Source organism: Marmota marmota, unplaced genomic scaffold, assembly GCF_001458135.2.
Source record: "Marmota marmota marmota unplaced genomic scaffold, marMar, whole genome shotgun sequence".
In the NCBI taxonomy this organism is placed as follows: domain Eukaryota; kingdom Metazoa; phylum Chordata; class Mammalia; order Rodentia; family Sciuridae; genus Marmota; species Marmota marmota.
In genome coordinates, this window is record NW_025999925.1 from 5,961,553 (window position 1) to 5,983,916 (window position 22,364).

General features: G+C 33.8%; 1 protein-coding gene across 6 annotated transcripts in view; it reads right to left on the reverse strand.

The window, feature by feature from the left end:
* Ap3b1 (adaptor related protein complex 3 subunit beta 1) overlaps positions 1 to 22,364 on the reverse strand; it is a 246,829-nt gene that overhangs the window by 28,362 nt on the left and 196,103 nt on the right. For all 6 annotated transcript variants that reach the window (XM_015497828.2, XM_048800176.1, XM_048800179.1 and 3 more), the window contains 2 exons: positions 5,751 to 5,982; positions 1,304 to 1,388 (listed from right to left, as the gene is read on the reverse strand). In XM_015497828.2, the coding sequence (XP_015353314.1) occupies positions 1,304 to 1,388; positions 5,751 to 5,982 (317 nt within the window). The remainder of the gene's footprint in view (positions 1 to 1,303; positions 1,389 to 5,750; positions 5,983 to 22,364) is intronic.

Here is a 22,364-nt window from a genome sequence, read left to right on the forward strand (position 1 = left end):
AATCAAAAGTTTCTTTGTATGAATTAATAAGATAAAGGAATTTTTTTAGTTTTTAATTTTGGTCTAACTTGGTACATGAGCTTTGTCATTGAGCTCACATTGTCCAAATCATTAAAATGAATATACCTCTGGTGTTGGAGGCAAATCTATTTAGAGCGATGTTACTCATAGTCTGGTGTTCAGTAATATTGATCTGTGTTGTTTGTCTAATAGAAAAATAATAAACAATTACTAGGCAATGTTGGGAAAAGTAATCAGTTTTTATATATCACTAATATAGCAGACCTCCCAAAACATAAAGGTGATGATCTGCATAAAATCAATGTGTTATGCTACAATGCTTATATTCATCACTGCGGGGTCTCTGCAATAAAAGGTATAACACTAGGCCTGAATTACTGATAAATTGAAAAGGTATGTGAAAATGAAGGTTTCATATATTTAATCTATGAATTTATTTTAAAATGTCTTTGTCTTAAACTTGGAGATTTTCAATAACAAATTCTTTTCCAAGCTGACTAAAATTCTGATAAATAAAACATCTCAGTTCTTTCTAGGATAAAAACAAAGCAACTTCAACTCAAAACAAAATAATAAATCCTATCCTATATCACAGAAACATAAAATAAAGAAATCCAAAGATAATTCTCAAAGATGTATGTATATAACAGCATTGTACTAATTTGCTAATGAAGTCTGAATTTCATCAGAAATGTATAAAACATTATATGAAAACAATAACAACAATAAAATCTAATCTGAAAAAACTATTTTGAAAAGTATTCAGCTATGGAAATTTTGCCAACTGTTCTTCTGTTTGATTTTTATCAAAAACAGTTTAAAAATTAGTGTAAAAAGGAGAAAATGTATGGGTTTAGAATCAATAAATCCCTAACTAAGAAGCTCAATATATTTCAAAATGACACACTGTCTCAAAAGGTAACTTCTCTGCCTATGCAATAATATCATTAAAATTTAAATTTCTCTTGACTTTTCCAAAACTATAGGATCAAAATAAGTAAAAAAAATTATTTAGTAGTAGCTTCTTTCTCTAACAAAGCATGAATTTCAATGACATATATGGCAGACTATAATGGTTAGGTGTGTAAGAAATAATGGTTATCTTTAACCCATACTGCACACAATTTGTTCAACTACTCCATGACAAAGAAAAACAACATCAAAGAAAAAACACATTTGTTTAAATGTTTTCAGTCTCACAGAAAAAAATCTGTTGAAAGCTAGCTTTGGATCTGCTATCCTTTACAGGTAATATAAAAAACAGAAGAACAATTGAACTTACCACAACTGGAAACTGGCAGTCTGTGTAGAATCACAAAAGTCAATACCCATTGAAACAGTAATGGATCCCTCAGGCTCCAGAGAGTCTAGGAAATAAGATAATTTAGACATGAAAACAGGGATGTGAAAAAGAGGCAAACTAAATACTGAATGTTTATGTAATGTTATGTAATTTGGTTAAAATAGTGAAATTTAATGATGTCTTATAAAAAAATTTCAAAAAAGAATATTAAAGGAAATTATAACCTCACTATTCTGCTTGAAGGTATTTTTCTTTTCATAACTTAATTCTGCACATCCTCCAATTCACATATTACATTTATTTGTTTCAGAAGCACGTCACTTCCTGAGAAATTTCATGTTTTATCAAATTGTCATTATAGGCACTGAAAGTGAGAAGGAAATCAAAGTGTTCCTGTTTGAAACAGCCATAGTGGACTTTTGGAGATTATTAAGATTATGCATTTATGCCACTATGGGACCCACTATTCTGTATAATTAATATGTACCAATAAAAACAAATATGCACTTAAAACTATAGAATGTTTGTTCTAGACGTAAAAAGTAAATTTTAAACAATGTTCCCAATTTTCATTTGAAAAACAATCAGAAAGTTTAAAAATGCAAATAAAAGGAAAGTTGAAAGAAATTAAGATGCATTCAGAAATTAGCCAAGAGACTGGCATTATTTGAAATGAAAACAAGTCTAATTGCATTATTCAAAAAATTACTGAAAGAAAATTCAATGGCAGGTTTCATTATATTGACAAAACAGATAATAAAATATCATTTTATACAAATGGAATATCTGAAGTTTCAACTAACCTAAAGTATGGGAAATAACTACACCAAATATATATATTTTTTTCAGTTCACAATAATAAAACATAAGACAACAATAAAAATTCCATTCTGCTTATGATTCCAGGCTAAACCTTAGACTAATTGGGAGCAGCTTTAATATCTATATTTATGTATATAGTACATGTATTTAAATAGAAACCATCCACTTTTGATTTCTGCTTTTCTCGGAGTCTTCATATGGCTTTAGCCATATTGTGTGATAATCTCATATTTAGCTTTATCTATTCTGTATACAACTTGTCAAATTCAGTAGACTGTGATGATCCCAGGCTTGTTGGTAAATATGTCTTCCATTTAATACTAATCATGGACAGAGATGACGGTACAGATGGAACAAAAGAATAATCCAATAAGCCTGATGTATTAAAAATTGTGTTTATACCTCATAGACTCATTGAAGACTAGGTATGCTAAGAAGACACTTGTTTGACAGTGATTTAAAAATATTATTGGTTTGCTCAGTGATATGTATGTTGGTTTGCTGGATTTTGGTTTGTTTTTTGATTGCTTATAAACCTAACATTTGCCAGTTTGCTACTCAAGTATCAGATTTGCTGCCTAAATTTTTGGCAAATGGGCTTTATCTGTAGGGTTAAAAAATATGTATCACATTACATCTATTTGTTTCACAAACCCGTCTCTTCCTGATATTTCCATGTCTCCAAGAGCTATGTGCTACATTGTCAGTCCTAAGGTTATTCTTTAGTGGATTCTTCATACTTCCTCTACGTTATGTTACCAGGGTTTGGTCTTGTTTGTGTCTGACAGCACACTGGTAGCAAACGTCCTCATCTCTAAAACAAGATAGCATTCATGATTTAGATCTTTCTACATCATGTATTCTTGTATTTCATTTGACAAAGTGACAGCTCTCAAAATGCCATGTTGAGAGCTCTTTGACACTGTTTGATACTGTCTTCAGTCTTAAGATAATTAACTGTGAGTTTAGTACCATGCTAATTCTGGAGGACAGTTCATGATCAATGGCATGTTTTATTATATGAACGCTTCAAGAGCAAAATGATCAGCATAAAATTATTCATATAATGGATTTTTATAATATTTGGGGCCTACTAAAATGGGAAAGCTTACCCAATTAGATGACTGTATTTGGTTAGTGCTTCTGGATTGCCACTATATATTTCAGATGGCTGGGTAAAAATGGCTGCAAAACACTATGTATCACACCGTTCATAATGAAACATGAAATCACATAGGATGTCACCTACTATGATGTGACAGTTGTATAGTAACTAGTGAAATCTTCACTGAATGCAAATTTGTCAACTTTTAATATAAAATCACTGAATATAGCACCAATGGACTAAGGCTATTCTTGGTTAATCTCCAATATACTTGGTCTCATTGGGAAAAATGCTACATTTTTCTTACTATTCTTGCAAGAAATCCAGTTTCATGCTACAGGCAGGGTAAGATCTAAAAGAAGCCATCATATATTACAGACAAAAAGAAGGCTGAGCAGTGATAAACAAAAACCTGCTGATCTTTTAACATGTGCATACATGCTTCATGATGAAACACCGTGCCTCCCTTATTTCATACACAACATTTGTTTTTTGTTGCATTCTTAAGAGTTTTGGGGGCACTAATTTAGGTATATCATACTCTGTAATTCTTCTGTAATCTGTTGGCAATAAAGTCTAGGTGGTATTATACACAAATAAAAACTACACAGGAAAGAACTCTCTGTCTTAAAAAAGTATTCATTCAACAAATGCCAACAAAATGAAGGAAACATTACAGTCACACAAATTTTCCTAATAATGGAAAAGAAAAGCTTATAACTGTTACTAACACAATGGGGTGTGTGTGTGTGTGTGTGTGTGTGTGTATTCATATTTTATTTCTGTGTTAAGGTCATACTATGAAATTTATTATATTTATTTCTTCTATTCTACATAGGCCAATAAAAGGTCAACTCATCAACTCATTATGCCATCCCAAGGAAACATTAATACTGTTCTACTGTTTTAACCTTTGGATAACATTTTCAACCTTCAGACAATTCATGTATCAGCTGTTTGACACTTCTAAAACTAAACTAGGGAAGAAAAGCATAAAAAGGTCACAAATTGGTATATTCTATAATTCCTTGGCAATATACTAACTTCACAATGCTTCTATAAAAGTTAGGATATCTGTATTCTTTAAATTGTGTCTTAATTTGTCAACATGTTTTAAAATGGCATTAAGTGTATTCTGAAATCAACTTACTTTAACTCTTCTGTTTTTTGCTTACAAAAGTCTACCAGGACTTATCCATTAGGAATTGTTTTATTCCTTTGTGAAAAATATAACATAAACAAAAAAATGACTTTACGAAATGACTCATAAAAATTATAGGAAAGAATTTAGCAATACCAGAGCTCAGATGAAGAAAAATGGAATAGTTATGGAAAATAATGAGTAATGAAGATACAATTATAAAATTTGAGTTCATACTGGCCAAAGGGCATTGCTCACCTAAACTGTTATAAAAAGGAGCTGATATTAACTTTTCAAGGATTCAATGACACAATCTTGTATCACTTCAACTGAGATTTTGCCTGAGGCTTCCCCCAACAACACTTTAGGACTGTTTCTACTTAACAAAAAATAGAGCAGAGTTAGGCATTCTAAATATTCCACCATTTCAAACTCAAAGACATACAATTAAATTGAATTTTTAAGGGTATATTTTTGGCAAAATACTTAAAAAACCACAAGGGGATAACTAGTGGCCACTGATGCTCAGCTGGTCACTGGGGCAACCTGGAAAGCACATCTGCTTTTGAGGACAGCTGCTGCTCAGCACCAGCTGGCTGTTGCATGCAGCAACCAAGGACCAAAACTGTTGTATCTATGCTGTCTTCCAAGAGAGTGAGATTCCTCTTATGCTTTTCAAATATAAAAGTATCTTGTTTATAAATGGAGACAACAGGCTAAAAATATTTAAAAACATGTTGTGGATAAATGCAATGCTATACTATGTGCTGTTCTATATTCTATACATGGACAGGAAGACGAGCAGCAGAGTGAATAGCCTCTCCATTTCTGCTCCCTTCATTTTTCAATTTATGGTATATGAAAGGAAACAGGAAAGGGTCTCTGAGATATGGGAGAAATTATATTCAAAAAGTCAAACTGATTTTCTTGCTTTTAATGCACAATAAGACACCTAAAATCATGGAGGGAATGATGCTGATCAGGAGGAGAGGTGGTAGAAGGTGACTCAGATAGGTAAAGAGGGATGGCAATTTTGATTCTGCAGACCCATCCTTTCATCACTATGGGTATTACTATTGCTGGGACCTGATTCACTAAGGGCAAAGAAATATATTTCTCTTCTATGATAAATATAGTTTAAAAAGGGAAAACAGGGCTGGGATATAACTCAATAATAGGGCACTTGCCTAGTATGCACCAGGCCCTGGTTTGATTCCCAGCACCATGTCCCAAAACGGCGGGGGGACCCTAATGCTAATAGTTAATAAAATAATTTATTTTACTTTTTTTTACTAAAAATATTTACTTTAAAAATGAAAAGTTATCAAATATAATTTTAAACAAGAATTAATATTTACCTATTGGATGAAAAACATGCATTTGCATGCCTACAGGAAGTTTTTTTTCCCCTATGTGGATATTTTCTATCTTTCGATCAGAAGTATTATTCAGAGTTATTTGTACAGAGACCATCTTATCACCAAAAATGCATGGTTGTCTTGGAAAGAAATAATTGGCAGCCAGTCCTTTTCCACTCATTCGATGAAGCAGCACATGAGTTTTCCCTGGTACGAAGACAGGAGTACCGACCTGTTGCACATGAAAAAAAGAAATTAACAGATGAATTAGTAAATATAGTTATTAATTCTTTTAGAAAACAAGAAAGCATTTGTGACATTTAACTTCTGGTTTCCCTAAAGTATCATATAAAGCACAATAACAAACATCAGCAGGGTATCACATACATAGATACTAGAAATTATATAAAAATGTAAAGTACCTTTAAAACAGTATTAAAATTTTCTATACTCTGCAGGCATGTATTAAACTATTTTGACAATACAATAAGAATATCACCTCAGTTACGTAAATATATTCTTTTCAAAAACAATTTATAAAGCTTTTTGTTAGCATTTTCCCCTAGATATTCCATAGATGGCTTCTAGCTAACTTTGTCATTCATTTTAATTGTCTGACAGTTGGTTTTCTTGGAGGTTTCAACTATAAGATAGTATCAAATTTCAATAATAACCTTAGTGTACCTTTGTTTCTGATTCTGACTCCTTGAATGATTTTTCACCTTGAATTTCTTTCACTAGAGACTGAAGAACATAGCCTCCAGTTTACAGAGGTCTCTTCTTCAATGCTTAAAAAAACAAACAAACAAAAAAAACCCCAAAAAACCTCTCCTACTTTGAGATCAGTTAATATTTTTTATTAATTTTTTTGTTTATATATGGCAGTGGGATACATTACAATTCTTATTAAACAAACAGAACACAATTTTTCATATCTCTGTACATTTGTATATACAAAGTACATTCACACCAATTCATGTCTTCATACATGTACTTTGGATAATAATGTTCATCACATTCCACCATCATTTCTAACGCCATGCTCCCTCCCTTCCCTTCCCACCCTTCTGCCTTATCTAGAGTTCATCTATTCCTCTCATGCTCCCCTTTCATTTATACTTTCCTCTAGACCTTCCAAGGTTCCAGATTTTTAAAAAAATATTTTTTTAGTTGTAGATGGACACAATATCTTTATTTTATTTATTTATTTTTTTAATGTGGTGCTGAGGATCGAATTCAGCTCACACATGCGAGGCAAGCGCTCAACCACTTAGCTACAACCCGGCCCTGCAAGGTTTCAGTTTTTTAACTCAAGTGGAATGTTTTAGGTATATCAACTCTACATTTATTTTCTCCAAATATTTAAGCAATTGTCCCTATATGATCTAACTTATAGCCTTTCTTCAATGATTTGTAAATGCAAATACAAAGATTCTATTTATGTCCTAGGGGACATTCCTGAGCCTTGATTGATCTGTTATACTCAGACTATATTGTTTTATTTTCTATTTGGTAAAAAAAAATCTTTCCTCATTTCCCCATACCCTCAATATTTTCTTTTTTTAAAAAAACATTATTTTTTAGTTGTTGGTGGACACAATACCTCATGCATGCTAGGAGAGCGCTCTACATCTGAACCACAACCCAAGATCCTCCTCACTATTTTCTTGACTAAGTATCTCCTTATTTTCTATTGAGTATCAGACTCTTAAATTCTTCCTTCCATCTCATTTTGATGAAAATCATATGCAGCATTATTAAATGAAGAAATGCTGTCCATTATAAAACCATGTGGTAGATGTCTTTCCATCCAAAGCCTCAGTGTTGCTTGTTAGCCTTGCCATTTACATCTGATGAAGTTAAAAACTTAGTAATTATTAATAACTTAAAATTCAACAGCAATCCAAGAGTTAAACATCATATAATCATATAAGTGTCTATATATATATGTGTGTGTGTGTGTTTGTGTATAAAATGATAAATTATGTCTTTTATGCATCATTTAAACATGGTTTTCTTAGAAACCTCAACTTATAAGTGTGGGCAATTTAAAATAATCATTATAAAATTTTATAAGAGTTTATTTGCAAAATATAATAAATAACTGCCTGAGTTTAAATTTCAGTTATATAAAGTATCAGGGCAACTGGATCATTCAGTCTACATTAGCTTTCTGATGATAAAAACAGTTAAGCTTTATTTTTCAATTTTTTTGGTCTGTGGCAAGGCATCATACCATGGCAGAGGGTGGGAAGTACAGCAAGCTGCTGCCTCAAGGCATCCAGGAAGAAAGCAGCATGCTACTGTCCCCTTCAAAGGCACTCTTTCAGAGACCTAAAACTTCCCAATAGGCTCCATCTCTTAAAGGACCCTACCTCCACCTTCCAATAGCAACAAGCTGAGCATCAAGCCTCTACGGCATGAATGGGCTTTCAGGGACAATTAAGATTTAAACTGTAGTGCCACTTTGACTTGCTTCTCTCCAACTTTCAAATCATCTTCCCTTTTACATTACAGTTTTGGCTTTCTTTCCACAGATTATATATAGATCAACTTTTTATGAGTTTTCAGAGAGGTAAACTATCTGTACCAACTCCATTTAATGATTTAATAACAACTGCATCTCAGGGACACTATAAAAAGAGAACTGGTCAGGGTCTTCAATGTGCTTATTATCTAATTAAGGGAATCAACATGTAATAATGGAAAAATATAATTATTCAGCTAAGGGCTTGTATTTAAGGTTGATTGTTATAGCTTCAGTGGAATTTGTGTATACACATACACACACATTGTTCTATGTCTATTTGTTTAGATGACATCATATCTTTGAATGTTCACTGCTAAGGACTGTTATTTAGGGCTACCCTAATTGTCACCAGAGAATTTATAATAACAGAATGCAAAGTTCTTGAGCACTAAAACCAGAAGAGTTTTGAAAATATTTTTGATTCAAAGTAGAGAACATTATTAGCTTAGAAGTGAAAGCTCTTTGGAAAGTTGAAATGTCTGACTATTGGGTTGGGGTAGAGTACTTCCCTAGCATGAAACTTCAAAAACTAAGCTCAGATAAGCCTTTCCTCTTTTTAAGTTTATTTACTTCAGGTATTTGCTATAGTAATTGAAAGCGGACTAGCATAAGTAGTTGGAGAAAAGCAGGACAAGCAGTCAGGAATTAGCATTCTAAATACCATATAAGGTGCTTAGAAGGTAAGCCTTTAGTCACTTAAGAGCCATCAATATGCCTTGGATAATTTATTAATTCTCTCCCCATCTAATCCTAAACATACAATCCAAACATTTATTTTGTTTTTCCACCTAGTCTCAAAGTTCTGCAGCCTTATTATAATTGTTTTACAAAGATTTTTAAAAATGTGTAAAAGAAGAGAAACTTCAGTACAAATTTCTGCCTTTATTCTTCCACACTCAATCAAGTTCAAGGTGAGGAACATTCTCTAATGAATTCAATGTCTAAAAGAGGCCCTCCCTGAAAATCTTCAAAGGTTATCTGTAATAATATAGACAGGTTATTTTTCTTTCATAATAAACAGGATCACAAATGGCACTCTGTGTTAACAGGTTGAGCATCCCTAATCTGAAAATCTTAAATCCCAAATGCTTTAAAAACTGAAACTTGTTCAGTTGTGCTGACATGATGCATTTTGGATGTTGAAGAATTTCAGATTTTGGGATAAAAATGCTAAAACAATAAAGTATACACAAATGTTCCAAAATCTGAAAAATTCCAAAATCTGAAACACTTCCAGTTGCAGGCATGTCAGATAAGGGATACTCAACCTGTACTTATTTAATTATAAAAAGGGAGTAGTTGAAAATGTTTCCTAAGTTCATACAAGTCATACTGAGCCAATTTTTTCCAGTATCTAGATAACTATATAGATGATTTTTTGTTCAGTAACATCACTGGGCTATGTAAGTCCTTCAAGAATTTTCATATATAATACATTTAATCCTGACAGAAAACCAAGACCTTACTTCAATATATTTATATCAGACTAGATACCTAGTAGGTTCCAGAAACATAGGTAAGATCTATAGTTGTTTATATTCTAAGATGCTAAACTTGTAAATGGCTTTTCTGATATCATTGATATTATAGATATAAATACTTTGGTTGTATATTAAATAAAAGATTATACAGTGACCTAGATGTAGGCTGTAAAAATCAGGGCTTAAGGGGAAAAAAAGCAGATATTAACAAGCTTAAACACAACAGATATGTATAGCAGGGGCAAGCAAGCTATAATAGTCCCTCTAACCTCAGGTATGTCACAAGATGTTCTACAGATGCCTGAAACCATGGATGGTACAGAACGCTATATATACATACCTCAAGTTTAACTTAGAAGTTAGGCATAGAAAGAGATTAAAAACAATAACTACAAATAGAAAAATTATAACAATATACTGTCATAAAAGTTACTTAGAACTTATGAACTATTTATTTTTGGAATTTTCTATTTAATTTTTTTGGGGGGGCCACGGGTGACAAAAGGTATGTGGGGGAGGGCACAGAGTGACTGTACAGCCCACATGCCAGATATGGCCTGCTTCTTGCTTTCATAAAGTTTTACTGGAACACAGCCATACTCATTCCTTTACATATTGTTTATGGCTGCTTTTTTACTCTACAATGGAAAAGCTGAGTGGCTGCAATGCCTAAAATAATTACCATCTGGTTCCCTTGTAGAAAAATGGCACAAATGGTACATTTTCCCTGTCAACCCCTCTTTCCTTGATTTTGAGGAACAGTTCTCTATAGGTTTCACATTTTTGCATGTTTTCTTAGCAAAGGCATTAACAACTTTGCTCCTGAAACTCTTTTCAAGGATGCCTGTACACCAAACAGCCTTTGAAAGTCAGAGGTAAATGCCACTTTTTGGGGTAGGAGAGAGATTTATTTGCAGTCCAGAATTATAGACAACATTCTCTTCTGGGGCAAAGGCAAAACAGATTTGCTAAAAGCCCTTTACAAAAATCTGGAGTCTTCTATACTGCATGTGTAGGCATCACCTGGCTTTCCTTATGTGGGACTTTGGGGTTGAAGAAGTGATTGATACAAATGATATTACCCCGGCCACTGCTATTGCTGTAATGGGTCCTTAAGGTCTTTGTCTCTAAGAATCTTGTGTCTTCCACCACTATTTCACAGTTCTCGATATTCTTTGGGGGGAAGGTATCATTCAATAATTCCCAGAGACACTTATTTCAAACAGTTAAATGATAATACTGAGAGGACCACCATATACAGTTGTGCAGTGGCAACTGACTGAAGAAAGATGAGCCAAAAAATAGAGCTTATATTAAAGATGCCTTTTTGGAATCTGTACAATGGCACCATACAGGCTGGTGACTTTGTCAATGAGTCCTTTTTCTTTTTACTTTCCTTTATGAAAGTCCACATTATGTCCTGTTAATTGTTTTTAATGGATTTATGAAGTATCATAAAATGTTCTGATAGCTGACAACAGAGTGTTAAGAAAGTTCTATGGCACAATTGTGAAAAAACAAAAAAAAGTTTCTTTTGTTTTTGTTTTTTTTTTTTTTGGTTTAAGACAAGTGGTGGGTTTTTGAGGGAGCTCTGCCTCCAGTACTTTATGCTGTAGTGGTTATATATGAGACTGTTTGTTCAACACACCTATTCTATTCCAGGAACTTTGCTACATTCAATTCTCCATGGAGTCATCATGTTCTTATGCCACTTCATGACCTGGCCACAGTTAACTGGCTCAGGAATAGATACCTGGCCCAATGAGTCCTGTTCTTGGAATTTGGGGCCTAAGAAGGTGAGCCAGTCTCTTTTAAGCAACTGCAATTCTAATTTAAACTCTAGTTATCTGTGACCACACTACTGATATATTGCTCAGGGAGAAAGAAAGAATAAAGCAAATTTCAGAGAAAAACATACATGAGAGACAGAGATTCTAGCTGGTAACTTTGGTTTGAATGGCTCTTGAGGCCCAGACATCTTCATACTCTTGCTGAAGCTTAATCTTCTGTGAACTTCTCCAGCTTCCTTCCTGTAATTATTTTTTCTTTCTTACTTAAGCTAGCTCAAGTTGGGTTTCAAATAATCTCTTCCATCCTATACTGATTGGGATTTGTCAGATTTCAGGACACTAATTGGAGGGGAAAATAAGCTTTTAATGGGAGAATATGCTCTTGTGTCTTTGTCTAAGGTTCTAGTTCATACTAGAATGGTAAGCTCAGGCCTGGCCTTATTAGAATGAACCATATATATCTTTCATTTCTGTAGGTCAAAAACAGTAAAATTACCCATCTCATAAGGTTAATCTAGCAGCTTGCTTTGGTACAAGGCTATTTAATCCTATCTTCTACAGAAAAGAAGAATCTCTGATGAGGGTCATCCTCTTACTGTTGTTCCATATTGGAATCAGAGAACAAAGCCTACCTTAGTAAGAAAGTGCCACATCATCTGTCTTTGTTTTCTAATGCTACATCTCCTAGGCACATCATGGGGAGAAAGATGGTTTTGTGTAAGAATTAGGTATTTCAGGGCTCTCTGTCCAAGAAAAGCCCCATATTCCTTTTTTTTTGCATTGGGGATTGAACATGCCAGACAACAAATGCTCTACCACTGAACTATAACCCTGGCTCTTTTATTTATGCACTTATTTTATTATGATGATGATGATGATGATGATGATGATGATGATGATTATGAAAGGGTCTTGCTAAATTGTCAAGGCTGGCCTTGACCTTGCAATCCTCTGACTCTATTCTCCCAAGTAGCTAGGGTTACAGGTATGTGTCACCTAGCTGAAAAGCATTATTACTTAAAACACAATGTAACTACTCGCTTATTTATTCTGACATTTATTGAATTAGTTGTATCAACCACTACCCTAAAGTCTATGATACAAAGTATCCCAGTCCTCAAGAAATTTACTGTTTAGTTTGAAAGAAAAAGGACATCAGTCAGTGTAGTGAATGTCACAACAAAGGTAGGCTTGGTCACCTTAGAAAAACCACAGTTGACACCAAAGAGAGAGATCAGGGAAGGAATCCCCAGTTACTTAAAGAAATATCTGATAACTTCTCACTACCTTCACTGTTATTGTCCTGGTCTGAGTAACCACCATGCTCTATGCCAACAGCCTCTCAGTTATGTCTGCTTGCTCCTACCTCTGCATCCTACTGAACATAGAGTAAACTGCTATGTTCAGTCTGTTCTGAGCACAGTGGCCAGAATGAACCACATCAGTCACATTCCCACTGGCCACTCCCTCTGCTTGGAATGTACATTCTCCAGACATAAACAAGGCTCAGTTCTGACTGCCTCTGCTCCAATATTACCTTCTTAATGAGGCTTAATCCAATTGCATTTCCTCCTTCTGACTTACTTTTTTCTTTTTCTTTTCTGATAGCCACTTATACCTTCTCTAATACAGTATATAATTCACTTATCACTTGTTATCTGTCTTCCCTTCTACTCCTCACTTTAATACCTAATGTATAAAACACTTTTACCCATTTTAGAACTCAAAGCAACTATTATTTTAAATGATTACAGACATTTGTAAATAACATACCTCTAGTATTGGTTATAACTATGCTTTATCTGATGCTAAATGCTCAATTATAACACTTCCTAAAAATACTACAGCCTTATCATAGCATGCTGTGGTAGCAAATGGAGATTACTGGTATTAATACTTGTTGGTTTTAGGAAATCGGTTGGCTTGAAATTTTCTATTATATATAATTGTAAACAAATAAGAAAAACACTATTTTTTAAAGATATACACAACTTACTGACTTAGAAGGGCTTCTATGATATAACACTAGAAATACCTAGTTTTAGGTATAAGTATTATTTTAATAAAATTTGTATAAACAGGATACAATGAAAAACAATGCTTGAAAACAACTTAAACTGTGTCTATTAATGCTCAAAGAATTAAAAATTTAGCTGCATTATCAGCATATGATAAGGGTCATCCACACCATGAATCTTGAGGAGGTAATTAGTTCAGTAGCTATAGTAATGCTAAAATAAAAAAGCCTCCCCCAAGAGTTAACAGAACAAAAAGCATCCAGTAACAATAAGATGATCCTCTACAAATCTTTACCCAGCATATGTTTAAATAATAAAAGTCGTTTGTGTACCTTTAGATGGTTTATGAAAATAAGCAATCAATTCTGCAGACACAACATTATTTCTAAAGGAAATCTATGTGACTCATGATGCCTGTAGATACACAGAGACAAACCACACATATTTTATCAGTTTATTACAGTAAGCAAATAAGCGTGGAATGAGAGTGCACATAACTGTCTACTTAGCGCTTACTGAAACATTTATAAGAGCTGTTATCTCCCTAATAACAGACAGACAGCGTGCAATTTTAGAGAGGAGAAAAGCTTCATATTTTTTAACACTTCACTAAAAAGTAACTGAAGAGTGTAAAATGAAAAATACTCTGTGCAGTTAGCTGGTAATGGACCATATTATCAACTCAAGTTAGATTTATAGGATACAAACTAGTCACTAATAGTTATTTTATGACATAGCATGTCTGCTTTTTTTTGAGATTATTAAGATTAAAGTTGTAAAACTTCTTTTGAACATAGCTGTTCAAAATGATTGAATTATAAAATTTAAAATGAGATTTGAAAAATAAAACATGGAATATCAAGTAAGTGCCTTAGAATAAACCTTGTTCAGCATCTGCATTACTATTTCAAAGATGACATTTCCACATAAAGCTTTATGAAAACAATGTTTTCCAGCCTTTTATGCTTTAATCTATATTTAGTTAATCATTTTTAAGTACCACCAATCTATTCTGCTTTTGAATTTCACAAAAATGAAGATCTGCAGTATATAAAATGCTCTTTGTATCTAGCTTTGTTTGGCTTATTTTACAACAGTATCTATTTAGATATATGACTCATAAAATGATGAGGTAAGAAAACAGCTGTAAACAGAGGTAAGCCTGACCTTTAAAATTAATGCCTTTAAAACCAATGTATGTCTCAATTAATAAGAGTTATAAAGCAGAAAGCGAGAATATTGTCTATTTCACCCAGTAAACTATAGTGAGTCTTTGTTTTACCTTCAATTCACTGCACTGAGCCTGGTGTAGTATAGGACTTAAAAAAGGAAAGGGCAAATTTGCTTAACTCTTACCCATCATATAGACTCAAATATATTTGAATTTTCCAACAAATATTACTTTAAATAAATAGATTATCACCCTAAGGATAACTTCTTCCTCACATATATAAATTTAGCTATTCCAGAAAGTAATTGTGATAATTTCACGTAGTTTCAGTAATTTGTATATATTATAAAAAACATGAGACTTTATCACTTCTTATTTTGGTAATAGTCAACATATATTAAAAATACATTTGCTGAAAGATTTGAACATGTTATGAACAAACATTTAATCAAGTATATTAATTTATGTATGGTGTTAAGAGGTACAAGAAAATCATGCCAGGAAGCCAAATGTGGTCCATTGACTATTTTTGTAGAGCCTATTCATTAAGAATGGTTTATACATTTTAAATATTTTAAAAAAATTTTTAAAACCATTTTTGTGACAATAAATGTATACGAAATTTGTATTTCAGTGTCTATACATCAAGTTTTATTGCAACACAGATGACACTCCTTCATTTATACACTGTTAATGGCTGCTTTTGTACCACAAAAGTTGTAGTCTGCTAAGCTAAAAATACCCATTATCTTGTCCTTTACCAAAAAAAAAAAAAGTTTGCTGGGGTTAGGGATATGTCTTAGTGGCAAGGCATATACAAAGCCAGAGGTTAGATCCTCAGCACTGGGGAGGGGATTAGGGGAACTTGCTAACTCCTAGATAGAAGACATATTCAGTCTATTTATACTGGTTTTGAAATAAGAATAGATATTATAGCCTGTTTCTTCCCTTCCCCAAAGATAAAGCTTCACTGTCAATAAACATTTAATGGGTTTTTTTTTAAATAAATCTGAAATCCAGAATGAGGTATATATACTTATATTTACCATGTCCATGAAAAAAGTAGTACCAGAACCATGAATACAGGTATGTTATATTATTCACAGGTATGTTCCACTATTGTGTTTTACATTTACTTTCTGGCTTTTGCTTTAACAGTACCAATAAAAACAAACTGAATTTGATTTTCAAAAGGTTCCAATAATTAGATAAAAAGAACTCCGAACAGTTTACATAAGCACAAAGTAATTATATGTTGTTACAGGTTAGGCCATTGACAGATGATCTTAGTGATTGTACTGCTTTCTTACACTATCAATGATACAATATAAAAATGAAAATGTGAGCTGTCTTCTATTACAACCAAACTCAGAGACCTTTGCATTATCTCTGATATCCGAATTATATCCCTACAGCAAACAGAAAACAAGTTTGATATCTCTCGATTCTTTATTTTCTGTCCCTCTACGACCAGCTTCATTCAGGTCTTTACTGAAACTTAAATATTTTTCAATCTTCTTTTTTCAAATTACAAAAATCATGCATGTTATTGAAAATAATTTCACTTACTATGGAAATAAAAGTAAAACCCTCATCAGGTTTAAACTATGATCAACCGTTTTGTGTCCCTCACAATCTTTTGTTCCTGTATTACTTCTCTACTCACACTACATACTCCCATTTTAATTGATCTCCCTGTCTTTAGATTCCTTAAATTCCAATCTGTACTATAAACTCCAGCAAAAGTAATTCTCTAAAAGTTGTATCTATTTTAAATGCTTGGTAAAGTATGATAAAAAGTAGGGTTTTGAAGTTAGATAGACTTGGGCTGAAATTGGCTCAGTAACTTACTAGCCTTATGATACCAGAAAAGTTATCCAAGCTCTAGTGACTTCAATTTTTCACATCTGTGAAATGGGGGTACCAACATCTGTCTTTCAGGGTTATTTTGAACTTAAGCTAAACACAAAAGAAATCATACAGGAACAAAGGGCCTGAGGAGTAAGATATAACTTCAGGGTTGAAATGAAGGAGTGTATGGCTATAATGCAGTGCAGGTGAAGTTAGAACCGCACAGATCAAGAGGCTGTGAGGTTACATCCTGCACAGGCTGTTTATATGAACAATGAGGTCTCCTAAGAAGATGGTGGGCTGGAGAGAGTATGTGTGGGATGTCAAGGTTTTCACTGAATATGGGTAAGGGATTAAGAGATAAGAATGACAAGGAAGGGAAGAGGGCATAGTAAAATGGAAAAGGCTTCATGGAAGGAATATGAGGCTGAAAAGGGACTGGTCTCATTTCAACAGTTGGGAGCTTCACACAAACAATCCTGCTGGTAATAACGATTTTGTCAAAGACAAAATTGTAGGCTGTTGTGAGTGAGGTCGTGCTGAGAATATTTACTAATGCCTTCAAGATCCACATGGAGATTTTCAGAAGCTAGATGATGTAAAAGTGCTTTATAGAAGTGTGTGAGGGAAGCTGGTGGCTGTTCTGCAGATTGTGGAGATGGGAAAACTATCTGTAAAGGCTGGCTGTGCCACCTCGTATTTACATGAACTATAACTTAGGGGGCCTGAGTGTCCCTAGGTAAGGGATGCAGATCTCAATTAGATAAAGTCTTAGTGGTAGGGAAAAGGGTATGTCTTGAGTGTACAAACTAGAAGGGAGTTTTATCATGGAAACATTATTTTTTAAATAACAGATTGCTCTAGAGATGCTTTCTTTTGAGTCTGACAAGGGAAAAGGATTCATATACATTTGAGATGTCAGTCCCAAGGACAATTAAGTTGCTGAAAAACTCCTGATACAGGGCAAGGATAGGAAAATAAGTTCTCTAAGACATAAGACAGAGACACAAACATACAAAAACTTATATAAATGTGTATTTTATTTTTTACTGACTTGTACGTAAATATTTAAATTCTTTAGAGACGAGGTGGGGATGGAGAGAGAACAACTGTTATTTACTGCAGAGGAATGTTAGATTCTTTACAGAGTTCAAATCTGTGGGAGCAAAGCCTTCTGATGACCAGTTTTCTTTACAATAAAGGCACTTGGCTACATGAATCTTTCTGGGTCAAGTCCTTGACTGGGGCCTGTCTGCTTCCTCTCAGGCCTCATGTTCTTAGGCTATACCTGTTTTTGACATCTGAAGTGTTTTTCTTCAGAGGCAAGAAAGGTTGTTGTCTCCTTCTTGTCGAGCAGAGTTAGGTGGCAATAATAAAGGAAACTCTAGGTTTTAAGTTAGAACTTCAAGCTAGTTGCTGAGAATAAAATCATTTAACTTCTCTGACTTCAAATTTACATATTAAAGGGTAAAATGACCTAATTCATAGGATTCTTTTATGAGGGATCAGTGATACTGTATAGAAAAGTGTTTTCTAAAATATTTCTTAAGTTGTAGATGAACATAATATCTTTATTTGATGTATTTATTATTTTTAGGTGGTGCTGAGGATTGAACCCATTGCCTCATGTGTGCCAGGCAAGCGCTCTACCACTGAGCCACAACCCCAGCTCTTAAAGTGTTTTTTTGATGAACATGTTCATTTAATTATTTTTAAAGATAATGTCTATTAGCATAAGAGGAAAAATACTTAAAGATAATGTTTCTTGGCATAAAAGGAAAAAAATGGTGGCAGAGCTAAGAATGGAAATTGATGTTTTTATTTCTTCTACACAATAAGCTCTAATTTCTTTTTCTATCAACATGAACTGTTGCTTATGATAAAGTCAGTTATGCAAGACAACAGATATATTCTCTTAGGAGAACTATATGAAATGGAGAGAACCAGAATTTATTATTTCTTTTCAAAAATTAACAATAGCTGAGCAAATCTTTTTAAATATCTTAATTACAAAATTAGTATTCTTAATTAACAGAATAATTTCAAAAACAAATCAATAAAATGAGATTTGAATTGTCCTTAAGATATCAGTTATTTAATAAACTAGATGCCTGAAAGCGGACTTCAAGTGATATTTTCTTCAGCATATATCATAAGGCAAATAATATCAAGAAAAGTTTGAATGCTATAACATCACAGTAATATTATGCCTTGATATGATATTATACACTTCTTTACTTCATCGGGATTATAGTATCAATAAAGTCTCAACCATGCACTTATCTATCTTTAGTACTAAAATTATAGAATCTCACTTTTAGGATTTTAAGGAATTAACTCAGTATCTGGATATGTCGAAACAACCAATTCAGAATACCCCCCAGCGGGGGAAAAAGGGGAATGAAGATAACTTGGGACAGCTTAGATGGAGTATTGAAGCAGATGCCAAATGATCTGGGTTATGTTTTTTTTTTGAAAAGAAATAATAAATTCTGGTTCTCTCCATTTCATATAGTTCTCCTANTGTTTTTTTTTTTTTTTTTAAAGATAGAGTGAGAGAGGGAGGGAGGGAGGGAGAGAGAGAGAGAGAGAGAGAGAGAGAGAATTTTTAATATTTATTTTTTAGTTTTCGGCGGACACAACATCTTTGTTTGTATGTGGTGCTGAGAATCGAACCTGGGACGCACGCATGCCAGGTGAGCGCGCTACCGCTTGAGCCACATCCCCAGCCCCTGGGTTATGGTTTTAACTCAATAATTTATTAGTAGTGAGACCTTACCTATTTCACAACCTCACCAAACTTTGGTTTCTCTTTTCTGTAAAATGGGGCTAATTACACATATCCTGCCTGTTTCACTGAGCTGCTGTGAGGATCAAATGAGACTCTATATGTGAAATTGATTTTTAAACTGTAGAAAGTTCAATAAAAGGCATTTTTGGGATTATTAGTAAATTGAGTTTTCAGTCAACGTTAAAAATACCAATCTGTCAGATAACAAAGGGTCATGAGGTTAAAAGTACATATCAAAAAAGCTGAATCACCATTGGAAAAGGCTTTTATAACAATATTGCTGTATTTATTGATAGTACCATCCAAAGGCCTTTAAAAAAGTAATCCCTTCCCCCATGTCCTTTTCTGTGTTAGTTGTGGGCGAAGAGGACTGTTCTCTAAAAGGTTTCTAAATGATGTTGATGTTAAAAAATATAGGATCACCATTTAACAGCCTTTTAAAGAGCAGTCCCCAGTACGGTCTTTGTTAACAACTAAGGGAGGAAGGGACTATTTTTTCAAAGGCTTTTAGAGGATGTTGTTAAAAGAATATATAGTGACATCATTTAAAAGCCTTTTAAATAATAGTCCTGCTTCCCTCCCAATTGTAATGTCCTTGGCTTTCATTTATTTTGTACTGCAAGCCGAAAATGGACAAGCCAACATATTACTGGCGATGGCAGGCATTTGTTGGTTGGAGAATGACGCATTGCTTTTAAAAAAGGCTGGTGTCCGAAAATAAATCCAACTCTTCACTAACATAGATCGACTCTACACAGGATACTGCCCACCCACCTTACCCCTGAGTAGTGGTACCTTTTCCTTGCTTTCTTTTAGAGTTCACTGAGAAGTTACCACACAAACAGGAAAGCAGTCATAGCTAAGTCATTCCAAGATTTCCTATGGCATGAATGTGGTCCGTATCAACTACTACTTAAGTTAATTCTCCATCTAATTTGTGGTAAAATCTAACCTGGAGCTCTTATTATATTGTTTTTATGGACTTATTTCTACTAACCACTCCTCTATCTTTACCCCACCAAGAGATGGTAGTGGCCAGTTAGTTGTCACTAGCTCCATACTTAGTTCCCAGGGAGGGGAAATGATCAACCATTTAGTTTAAAGCCCAAAGTCTGAGAGGTAGGAAGCTTTGAGATAGATTAATTATGATCAGTCATCTTTCACAAAACATACCAAAAAAAAAAACTAGCCAGGGAATAATCATAAGATACAAAATAATTTTCCATATCTTCTTGTGTTGGCTCTTTTCAGAAAAATATCACTTCATTTTAAAAATAAGATTTCAGATTTCATAGGACCACAATACTTTGATGAAGAAGTTTTTTTTAAATGTAATAGTCCTCCAAACATACTGTATTTTAATCCTAAATCCTTGCTTTTTGCCAATCTTGCACACAGAATTCACTGAAGTTCTGAAATGTTAGTAAATCATTATTTGAAATTTACTGTCATAAACAATGTTACTATGTTAAATATTAAATATTATCCATAATGCAATGGTCAGCTCAAGCCCAATTTGTCTGTTCAACTCTTCCTTACACTACCCTGTCCCCTAATGATCTTAATCACATTCCATTTTACATTCTTATAATTTAATTTTCATGTTATTTAGCTTTATGCATGGTCTTATGTCCCATGTAACTAAGAAAGTGCTAAGCCTACACAACATAATTTCTTTGCATGTTTACATGATTTTTGAAAAAGACAAATAAGTCAATTCTTTGTTACCTTAACAGCAAGAGTTAGTAATCTAATTAGATCAATAAATGGTTCACCAAGAAATACTAATAAAATTCTGATTCTACTGAAATACTAAGTGTCAAATTTTCTGAATTAAAAAAGTACTAGGAAGAGATGAAATTTAATTTGGTCTGAAAATTTCATATTAATCTGAATGGGTCTGATGAAAGTTTAAAAGAACTGTCTCAAGTAAGGATTGGTTGGTTTTGCAGAGAGCCATAATCCCCAGCAAGGGCATCTCAACTATAGGACTAAAGAGTATTCACCAAAGTGCAATCAACATCATGACTAAAGAGTCCATGCTTGCTGTGGTGGGTGCTGGGCAGTGGCCTAAAAAGTGCCATGAGCCTCCCCCTCTCTATCCTCTGCAATTTGACAGGTTTGGTATGAAGTCTGAGTATGTAACTTACTTCTCTCCCCCCATCTACAGGTAAGATGGTACCCAGAATAATGCTCCTCCAACCACCCCCAATGTGTCTAAGTCCTAATCCACAGCACCTATGAATATTTTATTACATGGCAAGGGGGGATAATTCTGGGAGAGAGATTATCCTGGATTATCTCTAAGGTCCAATGTAATCACACAGATTCTATAAGTGAATGACATCCAGGAGAGTTAGAGTGAAGCAGGACAACTCAATCGGACATTGCTGGCTTTGAAGATGGAAGGGAATCACAAGACAAGGAATGTGAGTAACCTCTAGAAGCAAGAAAAGTAAAAAAAAAAAAAAAAAAAGAAAGAAAGATCTCACTTTCCCCTAGAGTTCCAAAAGAAACACAGCCATGCTGATATTTCATTTTAGCTCCAGGAGACCCATTTTAGACTTCTAATCTCCAGAACTGTAAGATAATCATAAATTTGCATTTTGTTATGCCCCTGAGCTTGTGGAAATACACTATCAGTGATAGGGATTAATGAAGGCACCTGTGATGCCTAGTTGAAAACCACAGGAATTCTTGTGCTATAAAACCTATCTGCAGAGACTATGATATAAATGTTTCAGTGTATACAACTTTCCATGGCTGATCTATAATATGAAAAGCAACATAAAGTGTTTTCCATGCAGTATTTTCTCACTGAACTTTAACTACAACTATTATAGACACTAAAAAACCTGACTGGCTTTCTAACCTAGATAGTTGTTTGCCAGAATCACTTTAGAGGGCTGCCTTAACCCCCCTTCCCCCAGTAGCCCTTCTAGAAATTCAATTAACACCTTGTGTTGATTTTGATCCATTTGT